General features: G+C 43.5%; 1 protein-coding gene across 2 annotated transcripts in view; it reads right to left on the reverse strand.

The window, feature by feature from the left end:
* CDH7 (cadherin 7) overlaps positions 1-18,098 on the reverse strand; it is a 430,878-nt gene that overhangs the window by 4,399 nt on the left and 408,381 nt on the right. For both annotated transcript variants that reach the window (XM_073631278.1, XM_073631279.1), the window contains exon 11: positions 13,853-14,104. In XM_073631278.1, the coding sequence (XP_073487379.1) occupies positions 13,853-14,104 (252 nt within the window). The remainder of the gene's footprint in view (positions 1-13,852; positions 14,105-18,098) is intronic.

The raw sequence follows: 18,098 nt of genomic DNA on the forward strand, positions 1-18,098 counted from the left end.
AAATGGCATTTAAATGGTTTTATATTGACTAAAAGTAGAGGCTGTATCAATTAAAATGAAAGGAAGGGTCATTTCTCTATCTGGCCAATTATTATATTCCATGATAGCTACCATATACAACATGTATAATGTAATAATGTTCTCGTTTTTTTTTTTAACTAATAATAAAATAGAATTCATATAATATCAATATAATTGTATGATAGTGTACAGGGGGAAATGCCATGTATGCAGATAAAAAAACTGCCAGACTTAATCAAAAATGTTTAAAGTTATGAAAATAATCTAAAAAGTTTAAACCAGGCACTCAGGGGTGCCTGAATGTACCCCTCCTTATTTTTCTGAACTCCCTGCAAATGCTCAAATATGGAGCCCTTACTATGCAAATACTGACTTCCATTCCATTTACTAAGGTTTGAACTCTGGCATTCCAAGCTTATTATTGCTTTTTCTCTGTTGCTTACAAATGCATAGCACATTGAATGGAGTAGGGAGGGACCTTTGAATTATGACGTGGAAGATCATTGGGTTCTCAGGAGTATAAAGAGTAGGTAAAATATTGTGTAGGAAGAGAAAGTTCCAGAATAAGGATATTTATTTAGCGCCACATTGTTTGCTATAATCATCTGTTCATTTACACTTATAAATTGGTGCTGCAATGCCATAGACAAATTAAACTCTGAGTGCCCAGAGGTTTTAAAAAAAAACACTCAACATATCCCATTGGTATATTATCAATGACTCTACAAATCCAAACCCCCTAGGGTCAGTTTAGACTGAAGCCAGATAAAGTCCAGGGTATCCTTAAGTTTTGCAAAGAACTGTATAAATTCTATGTCTGTGATTCATTGAATCTCAGGCCATTTTTTATACATGTGGCAGCCATCAGTATAATTTATATCAGAAAACGTACACCTTTCCATTTCAAATAAAGATCTATCATGAGATCTACACCAGTTATTCTTGTCAGCTTTTATTAACTAAAAAAACCTGATCCAATTATCAGAAAAGAAAGAATTTTGTCAATGGGTAGGTTCACAGGCAAAGCACATGTGAACTTGGTAACAATGTTCCTTATTGCTTGCAGTTTGGCAGTTTCTATGAGCATACTCTATCTCAGATTACTAAAACCTTTACTGTACTTGTTTTTAGCTGTCTTTTACAGTAGATGCTGCCTACCAGCATATGATATTTTGACATTATCTTTTTTTTACCTGCAAGAACAGAAAAATAACAAGAATTTAAAAAAATGTACCCCTCTACAGAAGACTATACTGCTTTGGTGAAGCAATTTTTAATACTTTATTTCAAATCAAAGGTGCTTTATAACAGTAAAATATTTGTATGTTGTATTTTGCTTCTAATTCTGGCTAGGCCCCTTATGTCCCTAATAGGCATGAGCTTCGTGTTCGAGTCGAACAAATGTTCGACTCGAACATCGTCTGTTAGCCCGTTCGCTAAATTGCGAACGATATGGGCCGTTCGCGCCGAATTCGTGTGGCGCTTCACGGCCCATAATTTACTGCGGCATCGCAGTGCATTGCTGGCTGATGATTGGCCAAGCATGCACTATGACCCGCATGCTTGGCCAATCACAGCGCCATCTGAACAGAGAGCCGTAATTGGCCAAAGCCAAAGAGGCTTTGGCCAATTATGGCTCAGGGGATTTAGCACACTCCCCACACTATATAAGGCCGCCTGCACGGCGGCCCTGTGTAGTGTGTGTTCCGGCATTCATAGATAGAGAGAAAGAGAGACAGACAGTGTCATTTGATTTGAGTTAGATAGATTAGGCAGAACAGTCAGTCAGTTAGCTGCACTTACAGTGTATTGTGTATATATATGCATCCCAGGTGTTGCATATATATATATATATACACTGTATTCAGGTTAGCTAGATCCGTTCCTGTTATCTTCTTACTGACAGGCAGGCTTGTCTTGTTACAGTATTTACAGCTACCTGAAGAAAATTGCTGGTGTTCTTTTGATCCTATTAGTACCACAGTCAGGCAGCTAGACTATTAACAGTTAGTGCAGTGCGTCCTGCTCACAGTGTTCAGCTAAAACTACAAGTTAGTGGGGTGCGTCCTGCTCACAGTGTTCAGCTAAACCTACAAGTTAGTGGGGTGCGTTCTGCTCACAGTGTTCAGCTAAACCTACAAGTTAGTGTGGTGCGTCCACCTCACAGTGTTCAGCTAAACCTACAAGTTAGTACGGTGCGTCCACCTCGCAGTGTTCAGCTAAACCTAGAAGTTAGTGCGGTGCGTCCTGCTCACAGTGTTCAGCTAAAACTACAAGTTAGTGCTGTGCGTCCTCCTCACAGTGTTCAGCTAAACCTACAAGTTAGCGTAGTGAGACCTCTGCACAGTGTTCATCTAAAGCTACAAGCTAGTGCAGTGCGTCCTGCTCACAGTGTTCAGCTAGATCCATTCCTGTTATCTTCTTACTGACAGGCAGGCTTGTCTTGTTACAGTATTTACAGCTACCTGAAGAAAATTGCTGGTATTCTTTTGATCCTATTAGTACCACAGTCAGGCAGCTAGACTATTTACAGTTAGTGCAGTGCGACCTGCTCACAGTGTTCAGCTAAAACTACAAGTTAGTGTGGTGCGTCCACCTCACAGTGTTCAGCTAAACCTACAAGTTAGTGCGGTGCATCCTGCTCAGAGTGTACAGCTAAAACTACAAGTTAGTGCTGTGCGTCCTGCTCACAGTGTTCAGCTAAAACTACAAGTTAGTGTGGTGCGTCCACCTCACAGTGTTCAGCTAAAACTACAAGTTAGTGCGGTGCGTCCACCTCACAGAGTTCTGCTAAACCTACAAGTTAGTGCGGTGCGTCCTGCTCACAGTGTTCAGCTAAAACTACAAGTTAGTGTGGTACGTCCTCCTCACAGTGTCCAGCTAAACCTACAAGTTATTTTTTTTCGAGCTCTGCACAGTGTTCAGCTAAAGCTACCTGTAGAAGGTTGGTGGTGTTCTCATACTACAGGCAGGCAGTTGATTTTGCTAGCTGCAGTATCAGTACATATATATATATATAAATATATATATATATATATATATATATGTATATATATATATATATATATATATATATATATATATATATATATCCCAGCTACAGGTCATTAGTATGTCTGGAAGGCCAAGAAGGAGAGGCAGACAGTCACAAGCCAATAAGAGAGGACAAGCAGGCTCTGTGTCTAGTGCTGGTCGTGGAGATGGTGCATCCTCATCAGCACGTGGCCGTGGGACACGCTTGGCCTTTTTTTTGGCAGCTGGCCGTGTTGAGCCGCAACATGCGGAAGACTTGGTCGAGTGGATGACCAAGCCGTCCTCATCCTCCTCATCCTCTCTCACCCATGCCCAGGGTACTTTGTCTGGCAAAGCAGCAGCCTCTTCCCTTGGCTCAATGTCATCAGTGACTCCTTCCCTAGCCCCACGATGTCCTCCTGAGGAGTCCCTCGAACTGTTTGACCACAGTGTTGGGTACATGCTCCAGGAGGATGTCCAGCGTTTGGAAGGCTCTGATGATGATACTGAGCTCGATGAAGGCAGTAACGTGAGCACGGACAGAGGGGGTGAACAAGAAGGACAGCAATCTGGCAGTCATGCTCCCCCTGCTGCAGCATACTGCCAGGTTTGCTCCAGTGATGAGGAGGGAGGGGATGATGAGGTCACTGCCTCAACGTGGGTGCCTGATAGGAGAGAGGAGGAGGCGGCACATCACCAACGAGGCAGGATGCCCTCCAGGGGCCAGCCTAAGGGCAGCACATTGACTGCATCACAACCCAAAGCTCCACATGTGCAGGGCGCTGCAGTCTCTGCGCGTTATTCAAAAAGTTCTTTGGTGTGGGCCTTTTTTGAGATGAGTGCATCAGATCGCACCGCTGCTATTTGCAACATATGTCTCAAGCGTATCTCGCGTGGCCAAAACATCTCCCGCTTGGGTACCACATGCTTGACCAGACATATGTTGACCTGCCATGCAGTTCGTTGGCAAGCGTATCTAAAAGATCCACACCAAAGAACAAAGAGGACCTCTCCTTGCTCCTCATCAGCTGAGATCTCCAACCCCACTATACCTTCAGTCCTCTCTGAGACCTGCACTGCTAGGAATGAAGGTGTAGAATTAGGTGTGTCACAGCCAAGTACTTGTGGGCAATCTGATTTTGGTACACCGACGTCAGATTTTACCAGGCAAATTTCCCTGCCCCAGCTGCTGCACCGCCGAAAGAAGTTTGCTCCCAGCCATCCACATGCCCAGCGGTTGAATGCTAGCTTGGCAAAATTGCTAGCACTTCAACTGCTGCCTTTTCAGTTGGTAGACTCTGCCCCCTTCCGTGAGTTTGTGGAATGTGCAGTTCCTCAGTGGCAGGTACCCAAACGCCACTTTTTCTCAAGGAAGGCGATTCTGGCTCTCTACCGGCATGTGGAAGGCAATGTCCATGCCTCGCTGGACAGGGCGGTCAGCGGTAAGGTGCATATTACTGCTGACTCATGATCCAGCAGGCATGGACAGGGACATTACCTAAGTTTCACGGCGCATTGGGTGACTCTGCTGGCAGCTGGGAAGGATGCAGGACAAGGTGCAGTAGTGTTGGAGGTTGTTCCGCCACCACGCCTCCAAAATGCTAATGATTGTGACACACCTCTCTCCTCCACCCCCTCCTCTTCTTCTTCCTCCATGGCCTCTTCCTGTGCTTTGTCCTCGGAACCAGCGGTGCTCCGTAGCCGTTCAAGGGGCTACGCAAGTATGCAGGCCAAAAGATGCCATGCGGTGCTTGAGCTGGTGTGCTTGGGGGACAGGAGCCACACTGGGGCAGAGGTTCTGTTAGCTCTGCAGGGGCAGGTTCAGAGGTGATTGACGCCACGCCAACTTAAGGCAGGAATGGTGGTTTGTGACAATGGCACCAACCTCCTCTCTGCCCTCCGACAGGGACAAATGACCCATGTGCCCTGTTTGGCTCACGTCCTTAACTTGGTGGTTCAGCGGTTCTTGGGCAGGTACCCAGGCTTACATGATGTCCTGAGGCAGGCCAGGAAAGTCTGTGTGCATTTCCGCCGGTCATATAATGCCAGTGCTTGGCTGACGGACCTCCAAAAGGAGTTTAACCTGCCCAAGAACCGCCTAATCTGTGACATGCCCACCAGGTGGAACTCAACGTTGGCCATGCTGCAGCGGCTGCACACACAGCAGAGGGCCATCAATGAGTACCTGTGCGACCATGGCACCAGGACAGGGTCAGGGGAGCTTGTTTTTTTTTCCCCACGCCAGTGGGCCATGATCAGGGATGCATGCACTGTCCTGTCACCATTTGAGGAGGCCACGAGGATGGTGAGCAGTGACAGTGCATGCATCAGTGACACTGTCCCCCTTGTCCACCTGTTGGAGCACACGCTGCGTGGAATAATGGACAGGGCACTTGAGGCAGAACAGAGGCAGGAAGAGGAGGACTTCCTTAGCTCTCAAGGCCCCCTTTATCCAGACAGTGTTCCTGAGTGCCCGCAGATCACACAGGAAGAGGAGGAGGAGGAGGAAGATTGTGTCAGTATGGAGGTGGAGCCTGGCACTCAGCATCAGCAGCAGTCTTTAAGGGATCAGTCCCAAGAAACACATGGACTTGTACGTGGCTGGGAGGAGGTGGCTGTGGACCATGTCGTCCTTAGTGACCCGGAGGACTTCGGACCGAAGGCCTCAGCAAACCTACGCTGCATGGCCTCCCTGATCCTGCAAAGCCTGCGTAAGGATCCTTGTATTCGTGGTATCAAGGAGAAGGACCTATACTTGCTGGCAACCCACCTCGATCCACGTTACAAGGGCAAGGTTGCGGACCTTATCTTGCCATCGCAGAGGGAGCAGAGGATGAAACATCTTCGGAAGGCCTTGCAGAAAGGTCTGTGCAACGCGTTCCCAGAGACTGGGAGGTTACAAACTCCTGTTTCTGGACAACGTGTTGCTGAGGCTTCGGTCAGTCAAAGAAGGAGCGGTGGAGAAGGTGGCCGTCTGACCGATGCGTTCAGACAATTTTTTGGTCTGCAGCCCCAAGGTATGATCGGTTCCAGCAACCATCGCCAGCGTCTGTTTTACATGGTGCAGGAATACCTAGGTGCAAGATCTGACTTGGACGACTTTCCCACCGAAAATCCTCTGGGTTACTGGGTCTTGAGGATGGATCACTGGCCAGAGCTTGCACAGTATGCAATTGAGCTACTGGCCTGTCCTGCATCCAGCATTCTTTCGGAACGCACATTCAGTGCTGCTGGAGGCTTTGTAACCGATCACAGGGTGCGTCTGTCCACCGACTCGGTCGATCGACTGACCTTCATAAAAATGAATCAGTCTTGGATCACCACCAGCTACCAAGCACCTGATGCTGATGTAACCGAATAATTTTTTTTGAAATCTCAGATCCCTTCAAAGACTGCCTATGCTGATGCTGAGTGACTATCCCTGAGTAATTATCCTCTTCCTCCTCAATCATCACGCTGATAGCTTGTAAGAACATTTTTGGTTCTGGGCGCTACCACCAGTGCCTAAGGCCCAGTTTTTCAGCCCCTGTTTAACAGGGGCATGTAATTACAATTTTTGGTGCAATACTTTGCAGCAGGGCTCGTTTCTGCGTTACAACTAGAGTATCTGTGAGGGGTTGCAGTGTTGTGGCACCAGCACCAGTGCCTAAGGCCCAATTTTTCAGCCCCTGTTTAACAGGGGCATGTAATTACAATTTTTGATGCAATACTTTGCAGCAGGGCTCATTTCTGCTTTCCAACTAGAGTATCTGTGAGGGGTTGCAGTGTTGTGGCACCAGCACCAGTGCCTAAGGCCTAATTTTTCAGCCCCTGTTCAACAGGGGCATGTAATTACAATTCTTGATCTAATATTTCACAGCAGGGCCCATTTCTGCACCCACCAAGAGCGAGTGAGGACTTACAGTGTTGTGCCACCACCAAAGGCCCAATTTTTCTGCCCTTGTTCAACAGGGGCATGTAATTACAATTCTTGATCTAATATTTCACAGCAGGGCCCTGTGAGGGCTTACAGTGTTGTGGCCACAACAACACCTAAGGCCCAAATTTCTGCTGAGTATATAGGGCAGGCTCCTACTTTCAAACATTTAACTTACAAACGACTCCTACTTGCAAACGGAAGGAGACAACAAAATCTACCCCTAGGAAGGGAAATTCTCTCCTGTAGGGTTAATATGGAAAAAACATTTCTCCTTTCCACTGATGCTTTCCAATCCTTGTTCCACAAAAAACCCCAAATTTTCAAAAAACATTTGTCATTGGGACAAAAAGTGAGGTGAAATCTTCTGAAGAGGAGGAAAGACAGCAAAACAAATGTCACAGGGGTGATAACCCTTCCCTATGTTTTCCAAAAAGCTTAAAAAAGATTTTTTGGCTGGATCTAAACACGTTAAAAATGTACCCATTAAAAATTACAAACAGATTCTACTTACCAACAAACCTACAGTCCCTGTCTTGTTTGCACCGCCTGTATGCTGCTGTTCAGAGTATATAGGGCCTGGTGGCCCCACACCTTTCCTTATTTTAATTTGGGTGCGGGGATCCCCTTAATATCCATACAAGACCCAAAGGGCCTGGTATCGGTCTGGGGGGTACCCATGCCATTTGTCTCACTGATTTTCATCCATATTGCCAGGACCCGACATTACATTAAACCCAAAAGCAGTTTTAAATGAGATTTTTTCCTTTAAAAATAACATTTTGTGCAGGGACTGTTCTAAACAGAGGAAACACGCGCCACTTTACAGGCATACTATAAACACACCCCAGGTACGATATTTAAAGGAATATTTCACTTTTTTTTTTTACTTTAAGCATCATTAAAATCACTGCTCCCGAAAAAAAGGCCGTTTTTAAAAGTTTTTTTTGCATCGATACAAGTCCCCTGGGGTAGGACCCGGGTCCCCAAACCCTTTTTAGGACAATACCATGCAAATTAGCCTTTAAAATGAGCACTTTTGATCGTAACGTTCAAGTCCCATAGACGTCAATGGGGTTCTAACGTTCGTGCGAATTTTCGGTCCGTTCGCAGGTTCTGGTGCGAACCGAACCGGGGGGGGGGGTGTTCGGCTCATCCCTAGTCCCTAACAAACGGTAATGTATGGAAATAATATATCAGGAGAATGATGATTAGTATCTATCTCTGTCAATTCAATATTTTGGCACATACTGTGTGAAGATTCTCAACTCCTTTAGAAAATTAGCTTTCTGTATTGTAAGGTCATTCCTTCTTGTAGGGCAGTGGTTCTCAACCTTCCTAGGGCCATGACCCCTTGATAAAATTTCCCAAGTTGTGGGGACCCTTAACAGTAAAATTATTTTCGTAGCATGGGTTGTCAGCACCCAAGTAAAGACAAGTAATTTGCGCCCTTAACCCACGGACATTTAGCGCTGCCCGAGTCCCTTCCACTCGTACAGTAAAACCCCTTATGGTACATTTTAGGATGTACCACTCTTTTTCTTTGTTCTCCTTTATTTCCCTTTTATCTTTCTCTCTATCCTAATTTCTTGTTTTTTTTCCCCATCCCTCTCTCTAGTCGTCTTTCTTATTCTTTCTCTTATTCTTTCTCTCCCTTTTTCTTTGTTCCTCCCCCTCTTTTCCTCTACCTTCCATGTAGTCTCTATTTTTATTCCTTCTCTTACTCCTTGGTGTGGGGTGAGGGGATGGGATGAGTGGCAGTGTTGGCGGGGAGCTGGGATGAGTGGCAGTGCTGGGGGGAGTTCTGATCAACCAACTTAGATGATCTTGATCAAGGTCATCTGCTGATCTGAAAACTGTAGTGGGGGACTTTTAATGGCAACTCTAATCACAGTTAGTGTTACTCAATGTGTCTCTGGCTTCACTGTGTCTCCAGCTCTGTGGTGTCTCGCACCACTGACCTATGCCGAAATTTGGAGATAGGGTCTCCTCCAGCCTCTCCCACTTCACATTCCTCACCAGTCAGCTGACCTCTAGTCTCTGCCACCCAGCCATGCCGTGAACTGAATGGGCGGCTGCGAAGAGGCTGAGTGGGCGGCCGCGGGCTCCAGGAACAGCCCAGCTGGGCATCCACAAAAAGTTTGGGAGAGTGGTGCGGGCTTCAGGAACAGTTCAGGATCCGGTGACCCCTGGCAAATCATCATTCGACCCCCAGGTTGAGAACCACTGTTGTAGGGGAATAGCAGGTCAGATCACATCATGAATCATACATGAACATATATGAACTCAACTCAAACTGAGCTGTCACAAATATGTGACAATGATGCTCTCAGCCTCATCTAACACAGATTTTTCAGTCTGCTGGATCACAATCTAAAAGTCAGAAAACTCAGAGTGATTGATATTGGTGTCCACTAATTATGCCATTAGTCCATTATATATCCAAACAGCTGCCACCACATTTTTATCAGAACACAAACCATTCACAATATCTATGTCTATTTTATATCCATGTATTTTAAGAAATGTCTGTAATACACACTGTCACAGAGATTTAGAGCATAATAGCACTGCAAGAACTGAGATCTGAACTGAGAACCGAGATCTGAACTTACAACTTCTGCTGCATCTGGCAGTGGTTCTTCTTGCTGAACCACCTGAGATGCTGGACAGATCCCTGTCTGATCCCTTTTACTTTTTTCCTTGTCTCCTGTTTCTGGTGAACATTGAACTCTTTGCTCCTCCCTTTAAAGCGGAGTTCCACAATGACAATGCAGGCGCCGCAGACAGGAGGATGAGACGAGTGGGGCTTTGTTCCCCCGCATCGCTGGACCCTGGGACAGGTAGGTGTCTGATTATTAAAAGTCAGCAGCTGCAGTATTTGTAGCTGCTGACTCTTAATTTTTTTCTTTCAGTTGGAAACCTGCTTTAACATAGTGTTTTAAACCATGTCTCTACACTTCTTGTTTGCCAGATTATTGTGTTCTCTCCAACCGATATCTTGCACTTTTGCATACCTGCAGCTGTCCCTATCTTCACCACTACTCTCTACCAACCTTTGGCTTGTTCCTCAACTACACTTTTCAACCTGCAACTTGTTATTTACAGATAATGCTTCTGCTTGGTCCCTATCTGCTATATCTGCTACTGGATCCCAGCTTGCTCACCTCCTGGTGGAGCGATCCTGTGGTCTGCAACCTGGTAATAACATGCAGCAAAACCCATCTCAACCATTAGGAGCTCTAGTGAATACCAGTTAGTACATAGACCAGCACTTCAGGTGAGCCCGAATCATCCACCAGGGTGGCCTGCTGGTTTACTTATCCTGCTGGTTGGTGTAACCTCTCTACTGCTATAGCTACTGATCTTTGAGCCTGCCACCTGACTGTGAAAAGTACTCTCTAACAAGTTAGGGATTCTTTAAGTTCTGGCTTAGAGCAGTAGATACTGCTTTAACGATTTATAAACATCAGTTAATAAAAGACAAACCAGTGCCAACAAAATATTTACAGAAAAAAGACAGAATTACAACAGATAGCAACAGAACAGAGACAATTAAAATAGTAAAACAAAAATGAATTACAAATGTTGGTATTTTACAACAGTCTTGGGTTCTCTGCTTCTTGCAGAGGTCCAAGGTTTTGAGACCTTAGACTCAGGAGAAAAAACTCTAAGCAAATGTACTTTGTTTTGATGGAAAAGAGAGTTCCAGACTTCCAATGCAGCAGCTTTTTGTAGACCTTCTACAAGGCATTGTTGATTCCTCCCCCTCAACCAATCACCAGGATTAAGAGATGGGAGATAGGAGTGCAGAAAAAATGTATAATATTCCAACAGACCCTCCAAAAATGTAAAATTCATAATCATATTTTACATTCAGGCAACCGACACATTAAACAGAATTAAGTTCTGATTCGATAGAACTAGTAATGATGTCTAGCTTATGTCTAGATTCCTCAGAAATAGTAATGAATCCCATCTGCCTATTGCATCTCATAATTAGGGATGGTCCCGATGTTAGAATCTAACGTAAGTTTGACTCAAACATCAGGTGTCCATTTGTTGGCAAATTTAAGGGCTGCAGAGTGACCCATAATGCACTGCAAGATCGCAGTGCATTGACGGCTGCTTGGGCCAATCACAGAGCGATCTGCTGAGAGAGCCATGAATAGCCAAAGGCGGGGTGCCTTTGGCCAATCATGGCTCGGGGGGCTAAGTCCATGGCCCACACTATATAAGGCTGCTTACACGAAGGCCGTATGTAGTGTAATACATGGAGGAGATTGAGAGAACTTGATATATATATATATATATATATATATATATATATACACACACACACACAGTGCATATACAGTGCAATCAGGGTAGACTATAGTGTAGACTATATACACAGTGTAGGCAGTCTAGTGTTTTCTTTATATATATATATATATATATATATATATATACATATACACACAGTGCAGTCAGTGTAGCATATATAATACAGTATATTGAAGTGGTTAAGGGGAACCCTATGACAAAAATGACAAAATTAAGAAAAAAATGGCATGGGGCCAAAATCCATTCCAGGCCCTCTGGGTCTGGCATAGATTTTAAGGGAAACTCCACACCAAAATAAAAAACATGGTGTAAGGTTCCCCCCCAAAATCTATACCAGACCCTTATCCGAGCAAGCAGTCTGGCAGGCCAGGAAACGGGAGATGACGATCACCCTCCCTCCTGAACCATACCAGGCCGCTTGCCCTCAACATGGGGAGGGTGCTTTGGGGGCCCTCCAAAGCACCTTTTCCCAGGTTGATGGGGACAAGCGCCTCTTCCCGACAACCCTGGCCATTGGTTGTTGGGGTCTGTGGGCGGCAGGCTTATTGGAGTCTGGAAGCCCGCTTTAACAAGGGGGCTCCCAGATCCCGCCCATGTATGTGAATGGGTATCAGGTACATTGAACCCCCTACCCATTCACCAAAAAAAGTGTCAAAAAAAGTGTCAAAAAGCAAAAACCACAACATACAGTTTTTGACAATTCCTTTATTAAAAAAGAAAAAAAAAGTGTCCCGCGTTGTCCATCCATTTTTAAGTCACTCCGCCCGACGGACCCAAAAAACAGAAAAAAAAACTCTGCCTCGATGGGAGGCCTCCTAGCGACTGCTATCGCTTAACTGTAACAGCTGTTATATAGGCAAGGGCGGGGCCTCCCGGTGACGTATCCGAGTGACCCTGCTCCTTCTGATGTCATGTGACATCATGTGACATCAGAGGGGGCGGGGTCATCCAGTTATGTCAGCGGGTGGCCCCACCCTTGCCTGCATAACAGCTGTCAAAGCCAAAAGACAGCAGTCACTGGGAGGCCTCCCATCGAGGCAGAATTTTTACGTTTTTTATTTTTTTGGGTCCATCGGGCGGCGTGATTGAAGATTGATGCACACTTTTTTCTTTAATAAAGGAATTGTCAAAAACTGTCTGTTGTGGTTTTTACTTGTTGACACTTTTTTGGTGAATGGGTAGGGGTGCAATGTACCTGATACCCACTCACATATGGAGGGGACAGGAATCTGGGGGCTCCCTTATTAAAGGGGGCTTCCAGATTCCGATAAGCCCCACACCCACAGACCCCATCAACCAATGGCTAGGGTTGTCAGGAAGAGGCTCTTGTCTCCATCAAAATGGTCCACCCCAAAGCACCCTCCCCATGTTGAGGGCATGTGGCCTGGGATGGTTCAGGAGGGGGGGCGTTCTCTCACCCCCATCCTGTCCCCCAGGCTGCATGCTCGGATAAGGGTCTGGTATGGATTTTGGGAGGTCCCCACGCCATTTTTTTTTTTCATTTTGGAGTTCCCCTATGGACGGGGGGACCCATGCTGATTTTTCCATTGATTTTTTATCTAAATTGCCGGAAGCAATACATTACAGCTGTGAGCAAGTTTAGATTACATTTTTTCCTTTAGAAATTACGTTTTGCTGCAGCACTGTTCTACACATAATACAGATGTGCCACTTTACAGGCAGACTAAGGGGACCCCCTAGGCACGATATTTAAAGGAATATTTCATTTTTATTGTTTCACTTTAAGCACTAATAAAATTACTGCTCCTGCTCCTGCAAAAATGTTTTGTTTTTTTTTTGCATTGATACATGTCCTCTAGGGCAGTACCTGGGTATCCAGGTAGGCCTGGATGGAGGGGCATCCTATTATATTGGTTTTATGGACCCCAGTTAGTCATTGATATCACATCTCTTGACAGGTTTCAAGTTATCAGGATCCTCCTTATGATAGCCATCAGCAGTTTATCAATGTTCTTTGAGGTTGTGCAGACTGTGTGCTAACAAGTGTATTGAGCTGTTTATAAAATACCTTGCTTAATATTGATCTTGCTTATGGCTCATAATATCAGTTTATTAATTCCTTAAGAATGTGTTCATGTCTGTTACGATGCATTCCTGGGGTCATATATCCTGTATTTTGGGAACAGGACACTACTGGCTATGTGGATGTGGTCTGCTCTGTGGTTTTTTTGTTTTTTTCTAAAAACTGTCACTGCTTGCTTGTGGATTTTAAAACAAGGCCGCTCTGTATTTGCCCACACAGTTTTAGGATGCTCAGACCTGAATATTATTACACTAACTTAGGTCTATAACAGATTTGTAAGATACCATTTGATGAAAAAGCCTAAACTTATAGACTGCTTAGTAATACTATTAATGACTGCATAACAATGACTGTATACATGGGTCAATGTCAACATTTCCATTCCTTTCATTCAATATTTCCACAGATACTGAATGGTCGGGGTAGTAATTTTTAGACTACTCATGAGGCTTTGTATGGATCCTGGGCAAATTATACCTTGACTAATAATAATCCTTTGTTTTAGTAATATTATAGGAATTCATTTATCTTACCTAAGAGTGTCAGAACACAAGCTAATATTGCAATCAGAGCTCCAGTACTCAATCCAGCAGGTAAAGTATAAGCTTCAGCATTACAGGTTTGTGCTATTCCATCCACATCACAGTCACAGACTCGTATAGTAAGTGTATTGGTGCTGCTAAGTGATGGAGATCCACTATCCACGATGACAACTGGTAAATAAAATACAGACTGTTCTTGCCTCCGAAATCCATTTCTCTTTGTTATAACTGCAGCTGTATTATCTGTAGAAAATTGATTTTAATAATATCACATTAGCAGTAAATATCTGGGAAGAAAATTATGCTTCGAATTTCAGTGAATAATGAAAAAAAATATAGTTAGGGAATATGTAAGCTGATCTAGCCTTCTGAAAATGTTCTGGCTGTCATGCATTCAGTAGTTTTTAAATCACTGACTGTTGGGAGTCGTGACCTGAGTGCTAGTTCACACCAGATGCAGTCCAGCGTGTATTTTTCCGTATGAAAAATACATGCACAGTGTTTTACATGTATTCCAAGTTGACACCGGTACAGTCAGTTCCAGTCAGTTTTTGGTCTAAAAAAAAAAGTAGAACATGTTGCATTTTTTTTCTGTGCAGAATTGTACTGGAACACAGCAAAACTCATCAAAAACGCATTAGAATTGCATGTGGCGTGAACAGTAAGCAAAAACACATCTGGAACGCATCCAGAGTGCATTTCTGTGGTGTGAACTGGCCCTTACTCTGGTTTTGTTAACCTGCCTGCTCATTCCAAGTTAGTCTCCGTGTACTGCAGACAGGCAACCAGAATTTTCAGTGCACAATAAATCACTGGGGGGGAGATTTACTAAAACTGGGGCATACAGAATCTGGCGCAGCTGTGCAAAGTAACCAATCATCCTCTAGGTTTTATTGTCAATTTGAACTGAAGCTAAAGTTAGAAGTTAGGGTTACTGTGCACAGCTGTACTAGATTCTGTGTGCACCAGCTTTAGTAAATCTCCCCCCACTAAGTTGTTGGCACAATTTAAGCCCTGATTAGTTAACAGACCAGCGAACACTGGAGATATACAAGTACAATACATGATCTACATGATCTGCACAAAAAGTGGTTTAAAGGCTCAATGTTTTTTTTTTACTTTCTGTGTGCAGCAGTCTAACCAGTCCCCCAATACTTACCTGAGCCCCATCTCGATCCAGCAATGTGCATGAGAGTCTCAGTGCTTCGGGGATTTTCCCTCCTTATTGGCTGAGACAGCAGCGAGAGCCATTGGCTCCCACTGTTATCAATCACAGCTAGTAAGCCAATGAGAAGAGAGAGGGGGTGAGACCGAGCCGCGGCTACATGTCTGAATGGACATGCAGAGCATCGCCTCGGGAGCAGGCCTGCTTAGTTGCCCCCACAGCTAACTGTCTGCTCTGGGGGCACTCGGCAAGAGGGAGGGGTCAGGAGTGGAGGAGGGGGACCTGAGAAGAGAAGAATCGGGAATGCTCTGCACACATCCATTGCACAAAGCAGGTAAGTGTTTGTTATTTTTAAAAAAACTTGACTTTAGTATCACTTGAAGCTTAAACCTGCTGCCATTCATAGACTCCTGGTAACCTATGCTCCTCCTCACAGTTCTTTTAGGATGAACTAATAAACAATCTTCCTATTTGATGATGATATCATTATAAAACCTTTGTTAAGGGTATGAAACTTGCCAGTTAATTCTACAGTCTGGGACATTTTGTTGATCGCTGATATTTTAACAACAAATTTATAGAACAGCCCAGACAGTCTGATCTGCTGCTTATGTGATGTGCCATGACAGCAATGACTTCTGGCTAAGCCCTGTGTCAGCCACAGTTTAATTAAATAAGCAAGCCTGCAATACAGTCTATATACAGTGCCTTGAAAAAGTATTCATACCACTTGACAATTTACACATTTTGTCATGTTACAATCAAAAACATAAATGTTTTTATTGGGATTTTATGTGATAGACCAACACAAAGTGGCACATAATTGTGAAGTGAAAGGAAAATGATAAATGGTTTTCAACATTTTTTACAAATAAATATTCAAAAAGTGTGGCGTGTATTTGTATTCAGCCCCCCTGAGTCAATACTTTGTAAAACCACCTATAGCAGCAATTACAGCTGCAAGTATTTTTGGGTATGTCTCCACCAGTTTTGCACATCTAGAGAGTGACATTTTTGCCCATTCTTCTTTGTAAAATAGCTCAAGCTCTGTCAGATTGGATGGCGAGCATCTGTGAACAGTAAATTTCAAGTCTTGCCACAAATTCTCAATTGGATTTAGGTCTGGACTTTGACTGGGCCATTCTAACACATGAATATGCTTTGAGCTAAACCATTCCATTGTATATCTGGCTGTATGTTTAGGGTCATTGTACTGCTGGAAGGTAAACCTCTGTCCCAGTCTCAAGTCTTTTGCAGAACAAGTCTTCTTCTGAGATTGTCCTGTATTTGGCTCCATCCATCTTCCCATCAACTCTGACCAGCTTTCCTTTCCCCGCTGAAGAAAAGCATCCCTACAACACAATGCTGCCACACCCATGTTTCACAGTGGGGATGGTATTTTCATGGTGATGTGCAGTGTTAGTTTTTTGCCACACATAGCGTTTTGCTTTTAGGCCAAAAAGTTAAATTTTGGTCTCATCTGACCAGAGCACCTTCTTCCACATGTTTGCTGTGTCCCCTGCATGGCTTCTTGAAAACTGTAAACTGGACTTTTTATGGCTTACTTTCAACAATGCCTTTCTTCTTGCCACTCTTCCATATAGGCCAGATTTGTGGAGTGTATGACTAATAGTTGTCCTGTGGACAGATTTTCCCACCTGAGCTGTGGATCTCTGCAGCTCCTCCAGAGTTACCATGAGCCTCTTGGCTGCTTCTCTGATGAATGCTCTCCTTGCTTGGTCTGTCAGTTTAGGTGGATGGCCATGTCTTGGTAGGTATACAGTTGTGCGATACTCTTTCTATTTTTGGATGATGGATTGAACAGTGCTCCGTGAGATGTTAAAAGCTTGGGATATCTTTTTAGAACCTAACCCTGCTTTAAACTTCTCCACAACTTTATCCTTGACCCATCTGGTGTGTTCCTTGGCCATCATGATGCTGTTTGTTCACTAAGGTTCTCTAACAAACCTGTGAGGGCTTTACAGAACAGCTGTATTTATACTGAGATTAAATGGCACACAGGTGGACTCTATTTTCTAATTAGATGACTTTTGAAGGCAATTGGTTCCACTAAATTTTAGTTAGGGGTATTAAAGTAAATGGAGAAAAAGAGATAACCCCTTAACAATAGGTGGGACTTTGAAGGCAACAAAGTAGTAAAAAAACAATTTTATTATTATTTTTTTTTACTACTTTGTTGCCTTCAAAGTCCCACCTATTGTTGAGGGGTTATCTCTTTTTCTCCTTATATAAGGGATGGTGGCAACCTTATGACCTACTTGGATGGTACTTCCTTTTTTATATATTAGAGTAAATGGGGCTGAATACAAATGCAAGCCACACTTCTCACATATTTATTTGTAAAAAATGTTGAAAACCATCTATCATTTTCCTTCCAATTCACAATTATGTGCCACTTTGTGTTGGTCTATCACATAAAATCCCAATAAAATACACTTGCGTTTTTGGTCGTAACACACAAAAAACACACAAAATAATGTGGATAATGCCAAGGGGTATGAATACTTTTTCAAGTCACTGTGTATATATATATATATATATATATATATATATATATATATATATATATATATATATATATATATATATATATATACACATTTCATTTTTAGGCATTAGAGTTGCTGTCGAAATCTAGACATGATACAAAGTCAAGCAAATGTCACACTACTGATCTTCAATCAACGGCTATAGTGAGGAGGGACAGGCAATTTAGCATTACTTTTGATTTCTCACTTTTTGTCAGCAATGTATTACCCTTTGGCAATGCCAGAATTAATCAAACCGTCTACAGTACAAGAAAAAGAAATATGTGCTCATGTCTTATGAAAACTGCAAATCAAATCCAGATATCTATGTAAATGTGCTTTTTTGCTACAAAAAAGATAAACAGATTCTCCATTTGTTAAAAAAAACTCATCAAATTACATATGTATGTACACACAAAATAGAAAGAGTATAATAACGTAGCCACAAATACTCAAAATGTATTTGTTTTCAATATTAAAGAAGACTACAGGCACACAAATATTATACAGTGCTGAAGAAAAG

Source organism: Aquarana catesbeiana, linkage group LG05, assembly GCF_042186555.1.
Source record: "Aquarana catesbeiana isolate 2022-GZ linkage group LG05, ASM4218655v1, whole genome shotgun sequence".
Classification (NCBI taxonomy): domain Eukaryota; kingdom Metazoa; phylum Chordata; class Amphibia; order Anura; family Ranidae; genus Aquarana; species Aquarana catesbeiana.